At 45.0% G+C, this 18,908-nt stretch overlaps 5 protein-coding genes across 8 annotated transcripts; 3 read left to right on the forward strand and 2 right to left on the reverse strand.

Moving 5' to 3' along the window:
- Nucleotides 1-3,271: 3,271 nt before the first annotated feature.
- On the reverse strand, nt 3,272-7,476 carry LOC103371275 (gamma-crystallin M2-like). Of its 3 annotated transcripts, none has more exons than XM_008300540.1 (3): nt 7,468-7,476; nt 4,110-4,352; nt 3,272-3,547 (listed from the first exon to the last, which is right to left on the reverse strand). In XM_008300540.1, the coding sequence occupies exons 1-3, from the start codon at nt 7,474-7,476 to the stop codon at nt 3,272-3,274; spliced, it is 528 nt and encodes a 175-aa protein (XP_008298762.1). The 3 variants fall into 3 exon arrangements, with proteins under 3 accessions (XP_008298762.1, XP_008298761.1, XP_008298760.1); XM_008300539.1 differs by lacking the exon at nt 7,468-7,476 and adding an exon at nt 4,437-4,445; XM_008300538.1 differs by lacking the exon at nt 7,468-7,476 and having other exon boundaries at nt 4,110-4,370.
- Nucleotides 3,708-8,924, forward strand: LOC103371274 (gamma-crystallin M3-like). Of its 2 annotated transcripts, none has more exons than XM_008300536.1 (3): nt 3,708-3,722; nt 8,281-8,556; nt 8,646-8,924. In XM_008300536.1, exons 1-3 carry the CDS (start codon nt 3,708-3,710, stop codon nt 8,922-8,924), a joined length of 570 nt encoding a protein of 189 aa, XP_008298758.1. The 2 variants fall into 2 exon arrangements, with proteins under 2 accessions (XP_008298758.1, XP_008298759.1); XM_008300537.1 differs by lacking the exon at nt 3,708-3,722 and adding an exon at nt 8,122-8,130.
- A 1,438-nt stretch (nt 8,925-10,362) lies between these two features.
- Nucleotides 10,363-11,301, forward strand: LOC103371276 (gamma-crystallin M3-like). The gene is made up of 3 exons (XM_008300541.1): nt 10,363-10,374; nt 10,573-10,815; nt 11,029-11,301. Exons 1-3 carry the CDS (start codon nt 10,363-10,365, stop codon nt 11,299-11,301), a joined length of 528 nt encoding a protein of 175 aa, XP_008298763.1.
- Nucleotides 11,302-13,728: 2,427 nt separating this feature from the next.
- Nucleotides 13,729-14,478, forward strand: LOC103371277 (gamma-crystallin M2-like). Its single transcript, XM_008300542.1, has 3 exons — nt 13,729-13,737; nt 13,891-14,133; nt 14,209-14,478. The coding sequence occupies exons 1-3, from the start codon at nt 13,729-13,731 to the stop codon at nt 14,476-14,478; spliced, it is 522 nt and encodes a 173-aa protein (XP_008298764.1).
- Nucleotides 14,479-14,763: 285 nt separating this feature from the next.
- On the reverse strand, nt 14,764-15,780 carry LOC103371278 (gamma-crystallin M2-like). Its single transcript, XM_008300543.1, has 3 exons — nt 15,769-15,780; nt 15,425-15,667; nt 14,764-15,039 (listed from the first exon to the last, which is right to left on the reverse strand). Exons 1-3 carry the CDS (start codon nt 15,775-15,777, stop codon nt 14,764-14,766), a joined length of 528 nt encoding a protein of 175 aa, XP_008298765.1. The 5' UTR covers nt 15,778-15,780.
- Between the last annotated feature and the right edge of the window lie 3,128 nt (nt 15,781-18,908).

Below are 18,908 nucleotides of genomic sequence, written 5' to 3' on the forward strand. Positions count from 1 at the left end.
TTGTGAGTTTTGCCGTTTCTTTAATGGAAGGAGATGAATACATCTGAGGACGACTGCAGCAGTTTGAACATTTACAGCTGCTGATGTTATTCTCGATTAAAACTGATTCCTTCCACTGATGCAGCTCGTGAGAAGGAACGGTCCTGGTCGACCGTTAGTCCTCCGAACCCAAAAACCCGCCAGCAGGTTTTCAAAGACACGTTATCCTTTAAGAAAAATAACAAAAATCACACCATTTATCAGAGCCACACACTGTAAGAAAGGATTCTTGTTTTTTCTTTCACTCTCCAACAGCAGATAGCCAGACCGTGTGCGACATGCAGCAAAAACAAATCCAGATTTTTAAAGTCACTTCATTCTATACGCCTCATTCAAAAATTAGCAAAAAATAAACCACCTGAAAGCCACAAAGACCAGTTCCCAGCTCCTGGTCCCAACTGTGAAGCCGTTGGTGACTCAGCTGAGGCCAACAGTCACATGACAAACATTCAGGTGGGTTTGGTTGAACTGCAGGCAGTGTTCACAGAGACCAGAGGGGACAAGTGTGAAACCTAATAGGTACAGTACGCCACCGCTTCCTCCCCCACGGCTAACAGCTGGGAAAATGCTGTGCCCTCGCTGAACTGCACAGAAAACATTCTGTCTACTTCCAGTCATTTGTTTCTGACGAGCTGCAGGACTTCATGTTGAAAAACGAGCCACAGTGGATAAAGAAAGTGCTGCTTCGGGTTCCAGACGGCTGAAGGAAACAAAATCACAGTTAAAAGACGCAGGACGTGAACAAGGACCTCCTGTTCCAACCCACGACAGCTAGGATCATTAAATCGATTTAAACCAGAAGCTGACCTGAAAACAGACGTCAGGGTGGAACCGATGTGATGACTCCTGCTTCAGACATGATTTTTGTCCTGTGCTTTGGTGACTTTCTTTCTGTTTGTTTTGCCGACCAGAACATTCCCAACCGTACATGACAAAGATCCCATTTGAACAAACAGTTCACTGAGTTCATTCTCAGGGTTGCTTTGAACAACGTGGGGATAACATCTAACTGCAATCTGGTTTCTGATATCATTCTTTAAAATCAAGCCTCAATTCAACAGTTAGTCATAGATTTAAAACAGGACGGGGACTTTAACGTGTTAATTTGACTAATTAATCACAGAAAAAACAATAAATTTAAATGCACTTTTCTCAGTTCCCTAATTTCTGGCACACCGGTCACACTGATGCACACGCTGCAGCCGCTAGGTGGCGCTAATGCACCTAGAGTTGGTTTACCAGCTGTGAAGAAGCTGCACAGGATGCATTAGAAGACCTTATCACTTGGAAAGTTGTTGTTCTCGTCGAGGCCTGATGCTGCGTGTCCACAGGGAGCATCTGGTTAAGATTTGCCACATTTGCATAAAGTTGAAGTCAAGTCTGCTTTATGCAAATGAGCCCGAGGGCGACGTTACGCCTCGTCGCTCGAAACTCCCGGTAGCACGAGGCAGCTTGGATACGAGCATGGTTGTGTGCAAACTGTGCAAGTAAAAGTCTTAAAATGTTGAGTTTGCACCAATGTGTGAATGCAGTAGACGGATAGAAAATCACGTATGTGTCTATTCATTGGTTCAGTCGTCAACCAAAAGGTATGTGAAGTGAAAAACTTTGCATCAAACATTGCGGTTTAATAAAAATGCAATTAATCGTGATTATTTAATTAAAAAAGCTTAAATTGATTAGACTTATTTTTAGAATCCACCACTAATTCAAAAGCATGCGATCGAAGGTGATCAAAAGCGTTTAGGACGGACCGAGTTGGCAGACAGGTTAAACCCTCTGACCCTTTAATTCATCTTCAGATTCTCAACCATCACTACCACTCCTGCTGTAAATGAATCAAATCTCCGTTTAAAATCGTGACACTTCATCACAGTTGTTCTGGAAGTGGCAGCTCCTCGGTGCCGTCGTGAAGCCTTCAGCGACTCATCTGCAGCCAAAGATCCATTCAGGGACTTTTGGTCGACGGTGAAACACTTGAACAATGTTGAACATGCTGCTTACAGTATTTTAGCATTTTTGAAAATCAAATAAAGCAATTTAATATTTGTTTTGTCATTTTTTAAAATAGTTAATTGTCATGACTTTAAATCGTTGCTCATTTGTGGAAGAAACGCTCAAGTTGTCAAACAGTTCTGTTTATGTTTTGTAGGTTTGATTTTTCTCTTTTGCTTTGTTCTCCCGTTTTTGTCCCGACTTTTGGGCCAGTTTACCCGTTTCAGCCCTGCACACAATCGGAGGCCACGTCTGTTTCGGGATCTTGGTCGGAACCAACGTTGGGCCAAAATGAAACCTCAAAGTGAACGGACTCACGGGGGCGATTTAGGAGTGAAAATCAAGATGGTGGGGATTACCGCGCTCCCGTCCGGAGGGATGCTGGTTCCAAACAACGCTAAACACCGATTTCAAAATCAGTTCGACTGACTTTAAACTTCCTGTGGAGTGAACCCGACTCTGAAGACGTGACATGGGAGCGACTGGCCACCCAGAGAATCCTCGGTGCCGTGAAACTGTGCCACTGGTCCCACTGGTCCTACTGGTGAGTCTGCACCTGAAGCTTTTTGTCATGGCGTTGCAGGTACGGTTCTCTCTCTTTTAATATAGATACCAGTCTGGTCTTGTTATTCCCAAATATGTACCCGTGGCCGTTACAAAGAGGCAGAATGTGCACAGAGTATACCGATAAGACCGACTGTGGACTTCAACAGCAGCACATCAACAACAACATGGAATCTGTGGTGTGATCATGACCGAGGCAACGAAGCAACTTCAAGGTCCCGAACTTTGTTAAAGTGCAATACGACCACTTTAATGTTGTATTAAGTATTGTTGCCTAATATCTAGATTTACTACATGTATTTGTCTTTTACTGTTGCTCTTCTAAAGCAGGTGTTCAGTCTTTTCTTTGTAATCATCTTTTATATATTTTATTCACACTTGACAAGTTGTATCTGACCTTTTCCACAGTCTCTGGTCTTTGTGTGATGGTGCAACATAAGTAAAATACGATTGATATCCCAAAACAACCCACGTGAGTTCAGTAACTATTGATGTTTTTGTAAATTAAAAATTCTCAAATTAAATGTAGAAAGAGGCTGAAGTTGCTGCTACAGTCTTCCACATGAATGGACGTGGTTTCAGAGACCCACTAGGACACAAGCCACCGTTTGCGTTTCATTTATTGATGGTGAAGTGCAGACATCCTGCTTCACGTCCTGATTAAGACCAGGAGCTAAAACTCTGTGATCCTGCGGAAGGAGGCGACTCCAGGCGAGGCCGCCCCCCAGTCGCCGTGCTGCCGGTACTCGCCTCGCTCCACGCAGTACTGGTGGCCGCGGTAGTTGGGGAGGTCGTAGAACACCCAGGCGCCGTCGGTCACCACGCAGGAGTACGCCTCCCGAACCTTGTAGGTGTCGTACGCTGACGGGCAGTCGTCGCAGCACTCCACCATCTGGCCGCCGAAGTCCGGCCTCTCGTACAGCCTCAGCTTCCAGGCGTTACCGTACACCTGCAAACAAACGGGAGAAAGCTCACGAAGGGCTGTCTCAGCTGCAAGTGCCGGCTGCTATTTGACATTGTTCTCAAACAGGAAGCAAACAAGAATCTGTGCCACGCTTCAGGTCTCACGAGATGCACTGACTGCAGAGGTCCAAACGAGAACGTCTCCAATGCATCTCGGTAAAGTCAGCTCTCTGCATACAGTGCACAAGTGTCACGATGAAACAGCTGCAGTAACTCTGGGTCTGATGTTTCTGGTCACTGGGATCAGTTAATCCATACATTGTGAAAAAGTCTATCATTGAAAGTGAAAGAGGTCACATTGCTGCAGAGAGCTGACTGGCTGATGTTTTTCCTCATGATGTCTCTCTCTCTCACATTTCTTGGCTAACCTTACAGAAAAAGCTGCTGCCAAATGTGCTTCCTATTGTCTGCTTGTTCGGTCTGCTGGCTGCACACTGCTGAACACTCAGCTTGGTCTGCTGCCTTCGCTGTGCCGCTGTGACGACCTGGACACATTTCACAACAGCCTTCTACCACGAGCACGAAGGATTCTGAACGAGGAGTCTTACATTCTTTATGGCGCGGCAGGATTTGACGCTGTCGCTGAAAGCCATCCACTGCTGGTTGTCGGCGTACTCGCCAGGGCTGAGGACGTACTGGAAGCCCTTGTAGTTGGGTTTCTCGTAGATCACCCACGCGCCGCTCTCCACTCGGATGGAGCTGCAGCGGCTGAAGTACGTGTGCAGGTCGGCACAGTCGCTGCTGCAGTTGTAGCAGGCGCCCTGGAATTTCTTCTCTTCAAAAAACGTGATCTGTGGAAAAGAAAGCATTTGGTGAATCAGAGTATCTTCACAGGAACAGGAGTCTTTGACAGCACCCTGCTCGTGATGTCTTACCTTCCCCATTTGGACGCGCTGTAGACCTCATTCTTTGCTGCAGCCGCATCAAAGTATTTATCGATAAGCAAAATGTGCAGAGTGTGGCAAGTCTTTGATACCCAAATGAGGTAGATTTACATATCAGCAAAATGGCTTGGTGCAGTTTGATTTGCCTTTGTTCCAGCCTGATGATGACTCTGGATCAAACACATGCTGGAACAGTGAAGGCAGACGACCAGCGACAGACTCTGATGGAAAGAAGTGATTGAGCGCAGTGTTTTCATGACAGCAGCAAATCATCTGAGCGGCAATCGAACTGAAACACCTCCCAACATTCAGTCACTTCACTGTTTTGAATCTTTCATTAGTTTCGGATCATAACTACACTGACTTTCTGATTCAGGTTGTTGTGACTGAACTAGTGTAATTCATCATCATCATCTTCTAATCTGGTGTTGCAAATATAAATAATAAAAATATATAAATGACTATCTGTTTAATGAAATGCTTACACCTGCTGGAAACAGAAAAGCCTCTTTGCAGGGTGGAGTCATAACTTTACCAGCTGAGACGGATGAGTCTGGAAAAGTAATTTTACTTTGTTGGCAAGTATCATGAGGGCAGGTATCATGAAGTCTAATTCAAGGAGTGGAACGCTGACTCCAGAGGACCATGTCTGATGGTCACAAACCGGCTTCACGCTGTAGTTTTGTTTATTCTTGGTGTTTATCTCCAGTTGTTTTTTTTTTCATTGTGTCTGTATTTCTTTAAACTCGTCACAAACATTCGAGGCGTTGCTCAGCCCACGGTGCAGCAATGGCGTCCCTAAAAAATAGTGTCGGGGCGAGCGCTGCCGTTAAAACGGCGAATTCCCCGACGGAACCAAGCGGGCCTGTCAGTCAAAACGGGCCATTTTCAGTACGGTAGGTTGACGCTCGGAGGTTCTTCTTCATCATAGCGAAGGAAATTTTGAAAACAATACCGGCAGAGAGCAGAAGGGGAAGGAAAACGGCAGGCTTATACCCAAAGTCCACATCTGGTGAGCAGACGAGCCTTAAACAGAAGTATTGGTGTTCGACACAGAGCAAAGCTGTAGTGACGGTCGAGTACACATCCCAGCGGAGCAGGCGTAGAAGATGCCAGCTAGTCGTTTAGTCTTTCCAGCATAAACCACGTGGTGACTTAGAGGTTAAATGGTCATGCATTCAGGAAGTATAGTTTTTAACTCAACTGCATTAGAAACTGAGGTAACTCACCTCCAGACATAACAAACAACCCCAGAGCACTTTAGAAACGACACATAAAGAGTTCAGACGCTGGATGTGTGACTCCACTGGTGGCCAACGAACCACAGCGAGCAGCGGTATGACTGCACTGCCTCGTAGCTTTGCCACTTTCCATCCACTATAAAAGCCTCAGTTGCTTGAGAAACACTGAAGCTTCTGAGTCACATCTTCAAAAGTAATGAACCAAATCCTGCGTACGGCGTGTTGGACAGCTCGGCTCAGCACTGTGTGAACTTTCATAGAACAAGTCATCAGCGACAACAACGGAAACTCACTGATGTGACTAAAGCATTGATTTTCACTCTTCTTTTCCGTTTGCTTGCTGTTTCTCCTCATCCTGCAAAATACTGAACGTCAGGCGGCAATTATCTGAATATGTGTAATATTTTCATGAATGATTACTGATAAATTAACTGTGCTCTGATGCAGCTGCCCTCCTCTCTACAGTCATTCAGCGATGTCCCGCCTACAGCACAATCTGACTGGTTGTATGTCACCAGCAACAGCCAGTCAACCCTGAAAGCTACTGCTGACAGATGGACATTTGCAGAGCGCAGTTTTGTTTCCATTAATGTAATCGATTGACTTTCACTGAAAGTGGCTGAAAAATTCAGCATCGCGGCTCGAAGCGCATTTTGTTGTCGACGACGCTCGGCGGAGGCTATCCCTAGGACGCTAACTGTCAGGCCTGTGGCCAACGCTGTCTGGAGCACCGTAACATCCCTGTAAAGTAAAACTACCTTGAACAATCTGACACGGCTCAATAACTGAGATGCAACCTGCAAAAACTGAACAAGAAACACAATCTGCCGTCACAAATCCGGAAACTGAATTCCTCTACTGCAATCCTGATTAATGGAGAAGCCGAGTTATAAATGACATGTTCCCTATTATCACATTATATAATATTATATAACATTTAATATATGTTGGTACTAATAATTGGAATTCGCCCAAAAAAATATACTGGTTGATCGCTAATAAATACCATTAATGGCACCAAAGTATCTGCGCCAAATTCAGTTATACTGTGTTGTCAATTATCAACTCAGAAACACAGCCGTCATCAGTGAATGTAACCTGTTCAGCAGGTACCACGTGGTTCTAGTTCGGTTGTTTTGGTCAAATGATTACAGCTGAGCAGGTCCGGCTGGGACTGAACGTGGACTTAGTTTAGAATATTGCACATAAGGTCACGGTTACGACTGATTCTCTGTTTTTTCTTTAATGTTTGTGGCACATTCAGCTTCTGGTGTTTTCAAAAGACGCTGGAGGCCAACATGGAGGAAGGCTGAGTCTGTGTTATGGAGGTGGGACGGATCTTTGCTTTGTGCCCAGCTCTCTCGTATGTCTTCACGTGGAAACTATCTAAAATGAGGTCTCTGGGTGTGACTGGGCCCTAGTACAGATAAGTGTGTTAAACTTTCCTGCCGCTCGTGGGGATGATGCGACAGGACGTGAAGCGCTCGCTCACGCTAACTCCCATCAGGTGCTGGTTGCCTGGATACTCCTCACCAGCATCTGATGGGCCATGAAGGGGTTGTTCTGCACCCGGCAGGAGCGACACCTGCTCAGTCAGGAGGGGAGCTCAGGGCAGCCGCTGTTCCTCTCATGGGGGCGACCCCGAAGGTTCTGGTCTTCACAGAATATAATCTGCAGTCAGCAATGGGACCTCAACATAAAGTCCACTGTGTCGTGCAGTAAATTCTCTGTAAATCTTTGGAGCGTTACTGTCGCTCGGACGTGTCTATAGCTTCACTTACCCTCCCCATGGCTGTGATATTGGTGAGCTAATCTCAGATGTAGAGCATCAACATCGACCCTTTAGCCTTTTTATACATTGCACAGCCATAGTATTTCCACATGGCTTGTGCTGAAACCTTTGAGTCATCACTCTATATTGTGGCACACAGCAGCACTATAGGATGGCATACTTTACTGTATGTCACCATCTGCGCTGCGTACTGTGAATTGAATATCGGGGGGCTTCCAGCAACTTCAGCTATTTATTTCATATCGCTTCTGTGAAAATCTATACGGTGTGAACGTCCTGTCCAAAGGTGTTGGTGGTGAAACCAGCAGCATTCACTATAACTGCAGCAAACACTGTAGATTCCAGTGAGCAACAACACGGTGACCTTCACTGAAGTGCAATAAATAATCGGATGGTCACGGCTAAATACTGAGAACATGTTGCTTCTGCTCCGAACTTACATGACCTCCCTAAATTACATTCAACACACAATAACTATTCAGGTGTTCTGTAAAAAAAAAAAAAAAAAATGAATGCAGGGCCACGTGAACCTCATGATGAGTCATGAGGTTTCACACAAAGGTGTGCAAGGTGTCCTGCGGCTGAGAGTCTATATAAACGTAGCGTTGGGTTGGTGTCACTTAGAGAAACGCAAACCGTCACCATGGGCAGGGTAATATTCACAGCATGTTTGTACAGGGCTGCAGACGAAGCTGAACGCTGATTAATAATTCTAAATACTGTTGCTATGCGAGGGTTCTGATAAACAGTAACTGTTCTGAGGTACTGTCATCTAACTGCTTGCTCCTGTTGTGCACCGCAGATCATCTTCTATGAGGAGAGGAACTTCCAGGGTCGCAACTATGAGTGCAGCAGCGACTGCTCCGACATCCACACACACCTGAGCCGCTGCAACTCCTGCAGGGTGGACAGCGGCTGCTTCATGGTGTACGACCGGCCCAGCTTCATGGGCAATCAGGTGTTTCTGAGGAGGGGAGAGTACCCTGACATCCAGCGCCTGGGGAGCATGATGGGCATGATGGGCATGTCGGGTATGACGATGATGGACTCCATTCGCTCCTGCCGCATGATCCCCATGGTGAGACATGTTGGTCGATGTTTTTGGGTTTGTGCGGATGTTGTCAGGTCAGATGGGAAACTCTAAGCTGCCTTTTCTTCCTCCAACAGCACCGGGGACAGTTCAGGATGAAGATCTACGAAAGGGAGAACTTCGCTGGCAAGATGCACGAGCTGATGGAAGACTGCGAGTCTCTCCAGGAGCGTCTCTACATGTCCGACTGCCAGTCCTGCAGCGTCATGGACGGACACTGGCTGATCTTTGAGCAGCCCAACTTCAGAGGGCGCATGATGTACGTGAGGCCGGGAGAGTACAGGAGCCTGCGAGAGATGGGAATGAGCAACATGATGAGGATCAGCTCCATCAGACGCATCATGGATATGTGCTGATATGAATCTGTGGCTCAAAAATAAACTACATATTTTGAAGTATCTATTTTTGATTTCTTCATGTGGCGTCAAACGTTTGACAGCGATGGAAGAGAACCGTTTCTCTCCTTATAACATCCTAATGAAAGGCCTGGGCTGCTCATGCATTCAATAAATGCTCCATACTGTGGTACACACTGCTTTCCATTAATAAGAAATATTACAATTTATAAGAACCACTTCCAGAAAAGTGGTTATATTCTTCACAGAATAAAGGTTTTGGAATTAAATTGCTATTAATATGTACTAAGTTTCTGAATAGGGAGCTCCAAACCTAAAAGGACTGATGAAGCTGCACGCTATTAGCGGCGCTGCTCATTTCAAACATCCATCATTACTCAGGGCCGCTGTACTTATTGCTATTCTGAGCACATCATTTTACATATAATATAACAACACAACACAACAATCACAACTGAATTATAATAAGTCTCACCAGAACAAAAAGTCATCGTTAATAAGATGCTGGGTAGAATCTGAAAACTGCTCATTGTGTTTGCTGAAACTTACAGGAGACAACTTGAGCTCCATCATGAGCAGCAGTGAAGCTCCTATTTTACTTACTGATACCAGTGGGGAAGGTACCAAGTCTGTCCTGAGGGTGGTGCCGTCCAGAACGGAGCTTGTGAAGACAGTATCATCCTCCGAGGAAAATATTATACAGCCATGTTATGTACGGATTTCGGCACCAGTCACGTGTTGCTTTGCACACGAGTGTGAACGAGCAAAAGCGCTGGTTTGGCAGAACACAACACAGAGAGTGTTTGTGTTAGAGGATAATGCAGCCAATATTACTGCTATTTAATCAGTGTAGTTACGACTGACCGCTAACAATCAGACTCCTGCACTGTCCAAAGTCAAACATACATTTATTGGTGACAAACCTTCCTCCGTCAAAAACAAAGAACTAATAAATGTATATTTCATTGATGCTCATCTCTCTCTGAGGCAACTGCCTCGTGGACTAGATGTGCGAATAAATCTTTGGTTTAAATCACACCACATTAATCCCAACAGGTCACTAAACTGGGCACCAGCGGGCTTTGCAGCTCTGGAGCTAAATTTCACACGAATGAGAGGATTGTGTTCCTACAAAAGTTTCATGTTCCACAATAAAATCTGAGCCTTTATGCAGATAAACGTGTCCTACAATGAACGGGGTGGTGCAAAAGTACAGTAAAGCACAGTTTGCTTTGTCACGGTGAAATCTGCACCGCCACAGTTTAATGAGAGCGACTGCAGTGTCCACAGCTCTGATGTATAGTACAGTAAGGACGTCCATACCGGTGAGCTGACTCAGTTATTTCATACAATTGAGAAGCGGATTCTTTTGATGTCACATGATGCATAAAAGGCAGCGCGCCAGTGAGAAGAACAACAGAAATCAAATAGTGTGACCATGAGCGGAAAGGTAATGCAGGCTGCAGGTCTGTGCAGCAGCCAGTGCACGAGGCTTTGGAATCATTTTATACTGTAAACGTACCAACAAGCTACCATGCGACACCGTGAGATCTGTGCTGCTCCTGTGCTGATCTCACAACTCTTTGTCATCTAACTGTGCAGATTTTCAAATGCTGGACCCAAACACAACCTGTGTCTTTCCCTCCAGATCGTCTTCTACGAGGACAGAAACTTCCAGGGCCGCTCGTATGAGTGCAGCAGCGACTGCTCTGAGATCGCCTCCCACCTGAGCCGCTGCAGCTCCTGCAGGGTGGAGAGCGGCACCTTCATGGTGTACGACCAGCCCAACTTCACGGGCCAGCAGTACCTCCTGACCAGGGGAGAGTACCCCGAGTACCAGAACACCATCGGCTTCAACGACTGCATTCAGTCCTGCCGCATGGTCCCGATGGTAAATATGAGAAACATGCCATCAGCAGTCAGCAATGTGAGAATCCGTCTGATGGTTGATGTTTTACCTGTTAGATGAGAAAACGTCCCTCTGCGAGTCCAGCGATAGTTCTAATGCAGCACCGGTTTAGGCCCAGTTCAAACCCCAAAGCGTCAGGGCCAGTGTTGCCGTTGTATTTTTACATCTATAAACATCCACTTTGCACTTTCACAGCACAAGGGACCCTTCAAGATGAGGATCTACGAGAGACCCAACTTCGAAGGCCAGATGCACGAGCTGACGGACGACTGCAGCTCCATCCAGGACAACTACCACATGTCGGACATGCAGTCCTGCAACGTGATGGAGGGCTACTGGCTGATGTACGAGCAGCCCAATTACGAGGGCCGCATGTTTTATCTGAGGCCAGGAGAGTACAGGAACCTCCGAGACATGAGCAGCGACGACATGAGATTCAATTCAATCAGACGCATCACCCAGTCTTAACTGTGAATGACTTTTAGCTCATAGGTTGGCTTTGTTTTATTAATATTGACAAGTTGTAGAGCGCAAAAAAAAAGGAGGAGCCTTGTTCTCATCCCCAAACTGTGATTTGTGCATTGTTTTGGTGTAGTTCCAGCTGTACTGTACAACTCACTGTCAATTTACCTCTTACTGTGTGATGCGCACAATAAACTGACTGGACGCACATTTGGGTGAAGTTCTTTTTGAGCACAGTTTCGGATCAGCGGCCGCTTTGCCCAATCAGTGGCGCATAAATGCATTAACACCAAGATGCACTGAGGTGTCTGAATGCACGGAGAGAAAATACTGGGAATGTTCATTTCCTGAAACTCTATGAAAAGAACTACAAACAAAGTCCATACGTCGTGTTCTAATGTCGGCTCAGCATCAAGGAACAACACGACCAAAGTCTCTAAATCACCTAAAATATTGTCGATATAGTCGATGGTGGAGCTGAAACAACATGAGATCTGACTGCACGAAAACCATCCTGATGTTGTTGCAATATCAATAAAGAACCAAACATAAATGTTAGTTTTAATGTATGAGGGAGCCGAGGAGAGTCTCACCACAGCTCTGGTGCATGTTGGAGTTTTAGATAGATTTCTTTCTTCTTCTTTTTTTTAACATATCACAATCGATAGCATCCCCAGTCGAAGCAGACGCATGATCAACAACCAAAGGCTGATGTTTGCTGGTCTTTCTCACATCGTTGTTTAAGTTTACATGCACATAATAAAGCTAGAAACAGAAAGCTCCACATTTCATTCAGCTTTAAACACAAAAACACCGTCGTCTACTTCTCCACTGCTCCCGTCTCTAGAAGTCGACCTTGACTGCAGTTTGTGTGAAACCACAAGAAATCCATGAGGTGGTAGAATTCTGCATATTGCTCAGTGATTAATGGAGATCTGATACGAGAAATCTGGACTGTTTAAGGAAAATTTAAAAGGTTTGAAGGAGAGTGTACAGTAGAGGGACTCAAACCGGGGATGGTACCACAAGTACAAACTTACGGTCCTCGAGCTTTACTGGTACCATTTGTTCCATTTTCTACTTGAGCTCTGCATATTCCTGTGCCTCATAACGTTGATCTGCCAGCGTCGATCCTGAGTCACTTCACAAACTGAGACATCGGCACACAAAACACCTGGAAGCCTGTCGTACATGATGACTGTTTGTGCTGCTTTCTGTCACTATTTTCAGAACCAAACAATTAATTAATTAATAGAAAAAATATATTCAGCAGATAAATTCGGAGTGAAAATAATCAACATTTGCCGCCTCGACCAACTGCAACAGAAAATCCACGAACGCATTTGAGATAACGATCTAATGCAGAGTACTTTAGCTTTAACATGTTTCGTCACAGCGGTGCTTTTACTTGAGAATATTTCCTCGTCAGTGTTTCCCTGTGAGGCCACTCCCTCCTATAAATAAATGACTTTGTACGCTATATTTGTCATCTTTTTTAAAGGTTTATAGTTGCAACGCTTATTGTTCTACTTTCTAAAGTGAGTAATACAAAATGACAAGCGTACACTGCAGAACAGTGTGAGTCTACATTTGCATGCTTCCACGTGCTGCACAACAGCAAACAGTCATGTACAGCATTTACTGTATAATATGCACACAACTCACATGATGCTAGGAACACACTGTGTGTTTATCAGCAGTTCAAACTCGCTCTTAGCTGAGCAGCTCATGCAGACTGTATTGAAATTACATTCTGGAGCTTAGCCTATAGAGGATATCACAATATGGGGGATTGAAACCACACAAAAGCAAAAGCGAACAAACTGGAGGCAGCAACTAGAGTTGTTGTGCTGACATGAAGAAAATAGTCTCTGAATTGTTAAGCTTATAAAAGGTCGCTGCTGCTGTGCACTCAGGCGAGGCAGCGGCTGTGCTCGCTGGATTTAGGAAAGTAGGCTCATGTTAAAGATTCCCGGCAGCTTGTGCAGCGTTCGACTCAAAATGCGTGTTAAATTTTAGCCTTTAAAATGTCGCACCTTTGTTGTACGCCAGTTCAGTCACATGAATAAAGTGTCTGTACAAAGATGAAGATGTTTGTGAAGATGGTGTCGGATAAATAAACTTTTTCACAAAGATGAGCCTTCATAAATGAGTGTTGCATCATTGCTTTCAGATGTATACAGATGTGTGGAGACTGTATATTTCTAGTGACATTTAGATCCTATGAGTGGGCTATCAGGAGCCGCCGCTCACAGCTGATTGGCTTTGTTGTCCACATGAAACTTTGGGGTAAAGAAAAAAAAAAGAAAAAAAAAAAGAGCTGACGAGTCCAGTCATTGTTGTGAACCACAAAGCGGCAGGTCATCGGTGGGTTATAAAGGCAGCCTGGAGCCCACGGCTGCCGCTGCAGCGGGACAAAAGTTAGCCGACACAATGGGGAAGGTAAGGCTGCCTGTTTTGCTGGGTCTCTTTTGTGCATCTGCTGGTCTGAGTTGAATATTCAGCCGAACCAGTCAAGTATACACATTTTCATTAATTTGACTTTGATACGTTAAAAAAATAAAATAAAATAAAACTTGATTCATTTCCTCCCAGATAATTTTCTACGAGGACAGGAACTTCCTGGGTCGCTCCTACGAGTGCAGCAGCGAGTGCTCTGACCTGCATTCCCACTTCAACCGCTGCAACTCCATCAGAGTGGACAGCGGCGACTGGATGGTCTACGAGAGACCCAACTACATGGGCTACCAGTACTTCTTGAGGAAGGGCGACTACCCCGACTACCAGCGCTGGATGGGATTCAACGACTGCGTGCGATCCTGCCGCATGATCCCCACAGTAAGCCTCCACCAAAACGTGTTTACTTCATGCTGCTCGAGAAGCTAAAAAACAAACAAACGTTTTTTTCTGCAGCAACAAAGCTCCCACAAAATGAAGATCTACCAGCAGCCAGAGTTCGGAGGCCAGATGATGGAGCTGACCGACGACTGCCCGTCCCTGTACGAACGCTTCCACTCCAGCGACATCTACTCCTGCAACGTGACGGACGGATACTGGATCTTCTATGAGCATCCTCACTTCAGGGGGCGTCAGTACCTGATGCGTCCTGGTGAATACAGGAGGTTTAACGAGTGGGGGAGCATGAGTCCAAGGGTGGGGTCCATCAAACGCATCACTATGTGAGAAACCGATGTTTCGGTGAAGAGCTGTCAATAAAGTATTGCAATAAATCTATCCAAATCAAAGTGCATGGTCAAGTGTGTTTTCTCTTTGCTCTACTTCAATACCTTGAAACATTTGCTTTGGTGCAACTTGTGGAGAACACAGAAGACGAATGGCGCAGACGACAACGAATTTGGGCCGACGAGTTCTTTCACAAAGGACTCCAATACAAACACCGTCACACACACTGATTCAGCCCAGCAAGTTTATTGAGAACAGAAAGAGGAACACGGTTCACAAGACTTTTCAGTTAAAGTCGGTGATTCGCCTGAGCGAGCCGATCCGTGGGCTGGCGCCGCCCCAGTCGCTGTATCTGCGGTACTCGCCGGGCCTCAGGTAGTAGGTTCTGCCCCTGTAGTTGGGCTGGTCGTACAGCAGCCAGTGGCCGTCGACCACGTTGCAGGAGTTGATGTCAGACATGCGGAGGCGGTCCTGGACGTTGGGGCAATCGTCGCTCACCTCCTGCATTTGGCCGCCCATGTCGGGACGCTCGTACAGTCTTATTTTGTAGGAACCGCGGTGCTGCAGAGAGAACAGGAAGCAGAGTTTGGTGACTGCCAACACACAACAGTCCAACGATCAGTTCATCCTAACGTGGTAGAGCAAAGGTGCCTTCCACAGTTCAACTCTTTGATGGTTTGTTTAGCTTTGAGGGACTTGCTCATCACAGTTTTTCTGAAAACTCTACATCCTATCTGCTGATGCAACATGCAGCATGCTTACTGCTTACCTACATACCTGGCATGAAAATAACGCCAGTGCTAGAATGTCTAGACTGGTATTTTTTACTTTTGTGTCTTCCCTTGGTTTGACTTTATTGAAGACAACTATTTTACATGTTTTCTTCCTTTGCACTGCAATAACTGACTGATCCCAGCTTCATGCTACTTCATGTTCCCAGGCTTACCATGGGGATCATGCGGCAGGAGCGGATGCAGTCATTGATGCCGATCATGCGCTGGTTGTCGGAGTACTCCCCCCTGCGCAGGAAGTACTGGTGGCCCAGGTAGTGAGGTCTCTCATACACCATGAAGCAGCCGCTCTCCACCCGGATGGAGTTGCAGCGGTTGAAGTAGGGATGCAGGTCAGCACAGTCGCTGATGCACTCATGGTGCCGACCCTGGAAATTTCTATCCTCGTAGAATATGATCTGCAAACGGCATTAATGAGAGATCACCTCCATTCAGTTCAAACAGGTGCATCGATCTGTTTTTTTAATTGTGTATTTTCAGTAATACATATTGAACTTACCTTTCCCATTGTTATATTAGCGGGGGCCAGACGACGCTCAATAGACGCTCTCTGTGCCGCTGTCCTTTTATATAAAGTAGCCGTGTGATGGCACAGCATAAAGTATTGTCATCCAAATAGGTTTTATAGTACAAGTCTGGTTATGTATAGCGACGCACCGCAGTGTGATGATGACTTATTGTTGTCCAGTTTTCACAAGTTCATCACTATTGATCAAAACACCACAGCGTGCTAGTGACCCGGGGTCACTGCCGACAGTATCAGCAAAACAGCAGCCGCTATCTGCTTCCTTTTCATTCCAAAAGATTCCTATATGTCAGGGTTGGAACAAGTCTATGCACAGACGCCCCCTCATACAGTTAATTAATCACAATAAGATCATTTAGGAACTGATGCGGGGACCCTCAGAGTCCAGAGAAATCAGCCTGTCTTCACTTCAGACTGATTTGTACACGTTTACTGATGATGGTGATCCTCTGACTTCTCATCCAGCAGCATCGTCGCATTAACTTTAATCTGTCCAATTAACCTGCTTCATGACAGCTGTACTTTGTGTTGAGTGCTCAACTGAAATGGTGCACGTGTGCGTCTACAATAAAACCAACGTCGAGTTAAAGAGGTATGACTCCCAAAACCTACCGGATGGTCTGAAAGACATGTTCCCTAAAAAAAACAACAATTAATCAGAGCAAGAAAATACTAAAAACAGGAAGAACTGTCAGATTATGAAGCTAAAAATCAGTTTTTTAATTAAAAATCTGTTTATTCTGCACATCTTGTTTAAAAAATTATGTTCAAACCAACGTGAGCTCCGTGGTGCAACTGGGAAGTCGTTCATGCATCAGCTTTGTTACATGACAAAGCTTGAGGGATTTTTCAGCTGTTTACCTCACATGACCTTTAAAATCCTGCAAAATTAAACCATTTCTCGGAGCCAGAAGATGTAAGAGACTGCTCTACTTTTCCACGGTCCCTGAACTAACCATGTCACATGCCGTTCTGCAGGAACACTGACCAAATATAAGCTTAAAAATGATGTAATTTCATCTATTTAATCACCACAAATACATCACAAACAGCAAGCAGATCACGTAAAAGATGGAAAACCAAGAAGCCATGTTCCACTCAGCTGTCAGGTGACCTGCAGGCGAGTGACTAATGCTTGTAGAGGCTGGAGCGATGTATGTATGTTTGTCCAGAGTTTGTAAAACTTGTGAGCACTTGGTAAAAATGTTGTACATGCAGTTTCTTTTTTATTTTATTATTATTTACGGCATTATAGCTTTGTAACACAGAAGACGTCTCTGAGGTCTCTCCTCCTTCATGGGGTCCAGAGCTGCAGGACTTCATGTTGCAGAGAAACAGAAGAAGAAAACTGACACGACTTCAGGAGGTTGAGTCAACATTCATGGAAACTGTCTCTGAACTACTTTGTCCTTTGCTTGCATTAATGTGTGAGTTCATGGAGGCATGCACACGGCCACCATTGCCTCAGTTAAACGATTAGGACGCTGCTAGCTGGAGGCTCTCCGTGCATCCAGAAGACGCTGATATTTGGTCTCTGTGCCGCCATGTGTGGACCCTGAGCTGCCTCTACGATGCATAAACACAGATATGACAGCAGAACTCTAACTCGAGGTCTAACTAACTTATTTATCTTCATCTACCTCGCGTCTGTAAAACACACTGAAGCAGCTTTGTACAAATGCAGCATTAAGATTTTAGGTCACTCTTACCACCCTTCCTCATTTAATTTAACCTGTTCTATATGAATTCATTCAGCATGTAATGGGTTATTTACTCATGTCAGGCTGATCAAACCAAACCCACTGCTACTATTTTTCTTGTGAGACAGCAGAGGAACCCTTCAAGACAGCATCTCACTGTAAATAGTCCTGAATAGCGAACACGGGCCCTTAAACATGACAATATTTATCACTTGTGGATCAGGTGCTGTGGTTTTAGGAGCTAAACCCTGCACACATCCACGACAACTGCTTGAACAAATTAAATTGCGAAACCAGGCATGTTTACACAACAGGAGCATGTTTAAAATGAGGAGAGATTTTTATGTGTAGTTGTGCATCACAGTCCACCAATAAACACGTCTGACAGTCTCCATTTTTATGGATTCTAAATTCGGTTTTGGAAACTCTTGTTAAAGTATGAAAAGTGACTTTAAACAGTGCAAAGCTCATCATGCACAGACAGCTGACACAGAGACACCCAGCTGTTTTATAAATCTCCATCTGAAGTCACGAGACACAATCTTTTGTTATTCTAATAAGCCGGCATTTGCTGCTGTTGCCACCCTGCCAAGTTCTTTATCCCATTCATGCAGATAAAAACCCTGATTCATCACTGCGGTGACCGCGGCTGGCTCAGTATCGAGCCCCTCTCATGATATAGAGCAGGATGCCCGCATACTGGAGCTTCAAGCATATCAGACTTTTCCATGAATGTGAGTTTCTGTCTGTATAATGTCTGCAGCGTTTGCTCAGAGATTTCTGCAACATGATTTGTAATATTGTCTGTCTCTTCAGAGTCCACAGAGCTTATTGACATTAAATACCATCTTCTGCCTGATAGCAGTCTAAGTAGTTGATTTACTTCTAATTTAACTTGACTGAATGTGTTGTCCTTCCTTTCTGTTGCTGCACATGAAAGCAAAACCAAACGGCGACACGCAGAGAAACATTTATTTCCACTGAAGAACCACAAACGCTCTGAACCCAGCAGAACAGGTCACTGGCAGCGTTCACACAGACGAGCAGACGGAGAGCGCACAGACACAATCACGTCAGGAATGGAAGATTCATGTCAAAAAGCTGAGTTCGACAACAAGTATCAAACAAAACAGTAGAAAACGCAGGTGGAAATACAAAACAAGCAGAAATGATAGAAGCATGTCGACAAGTTCAAGTGAATTTAAAGACTTTGTACCTAATTTACAAACACCTCAAAGGGAAAACGTTCTACAGGGAAATGAAAGCTGAGATGCTTTGGCAGGAGGATGTCCAGCAAAAATCTCAGAATTCAAATTGAATGTGATCAACATTTAATGTGAAGGCAGTCTTTAATATTTAGAAAATGTCTTTTGAACTCTGAAACAAGAAGAACAGGAACTCCAACTGACAAAC

This window comes from Stegastes partitus, unplaced genomic scaffold (genome assembly GCF_000690725.1).
Source record: "Stegastes partitus isolate 25-593 unplaced genomic scaffold, Stegastes_partitus-1.0.2 Scaffold1557, whole genome shotgun sequence".
Lineage (NCBI taxonomy): Eukaryota > Metazoa > Chordata > Actinopteri > Pomacentridae > Stegastes > Stegastes partitus.

Excerpts from the sequence above, each read along its gene's own strand:
- LOC103371275 (XM_008300538.1), bottom strand. The coding sequence starts at position 4,370 with ATGCTTTCTTTTCCACAGATCACGTTTTTTGAAGAGAAGAAATTCCAG. Across the intron at positions 3,548-4,109 it reads CCTGCCGCGCCATAAAGAAT|GTGTACGGTAACGCCTGGAA; the intron begins GTAAGACTCCTC and ends GTTTGTTTGCAG.
- LOC103371274 (XM_008300536.1), top strand. Across the intron at positions 8,557-8,645 it reads CCTGCCGCATGATCCCCATG|CACCGGGGACAGTTCAGGAT; the intron begins GTGAGACATGTT and ends TTCCTCCAACAG.
- LOC103371276 (XM_008300541.1), top strand. Across the intron at positions 10,816-11,028 it reads CCTGCCGCATGGTCCCGATG|CACAAGGGACCCTTCAAGAT; the intron begins GTAAATATGAGA and ends GCACTTTCACAG.
- LOC103371277 (XM_008300542.1), top strand. Across the intron at positions 14,134-14,208 it reads CCTGCCGCATGATCCCCACA|CAACAAAGCTCCCACAAAAT; the intron begins GTAAGCCTCCAC and ends TTTTTTCTGCAG.
- LOC103371278 (XM_008300543.1), bottom strand. Across the intron at positions 15,040-15,424 it reads CCTGCCGCATGATCCCCATG|CACCGCGGTTCCTACAAAAT; the intron begins GTAAGCCTGGGA and ends TTCTCTCTGCAG.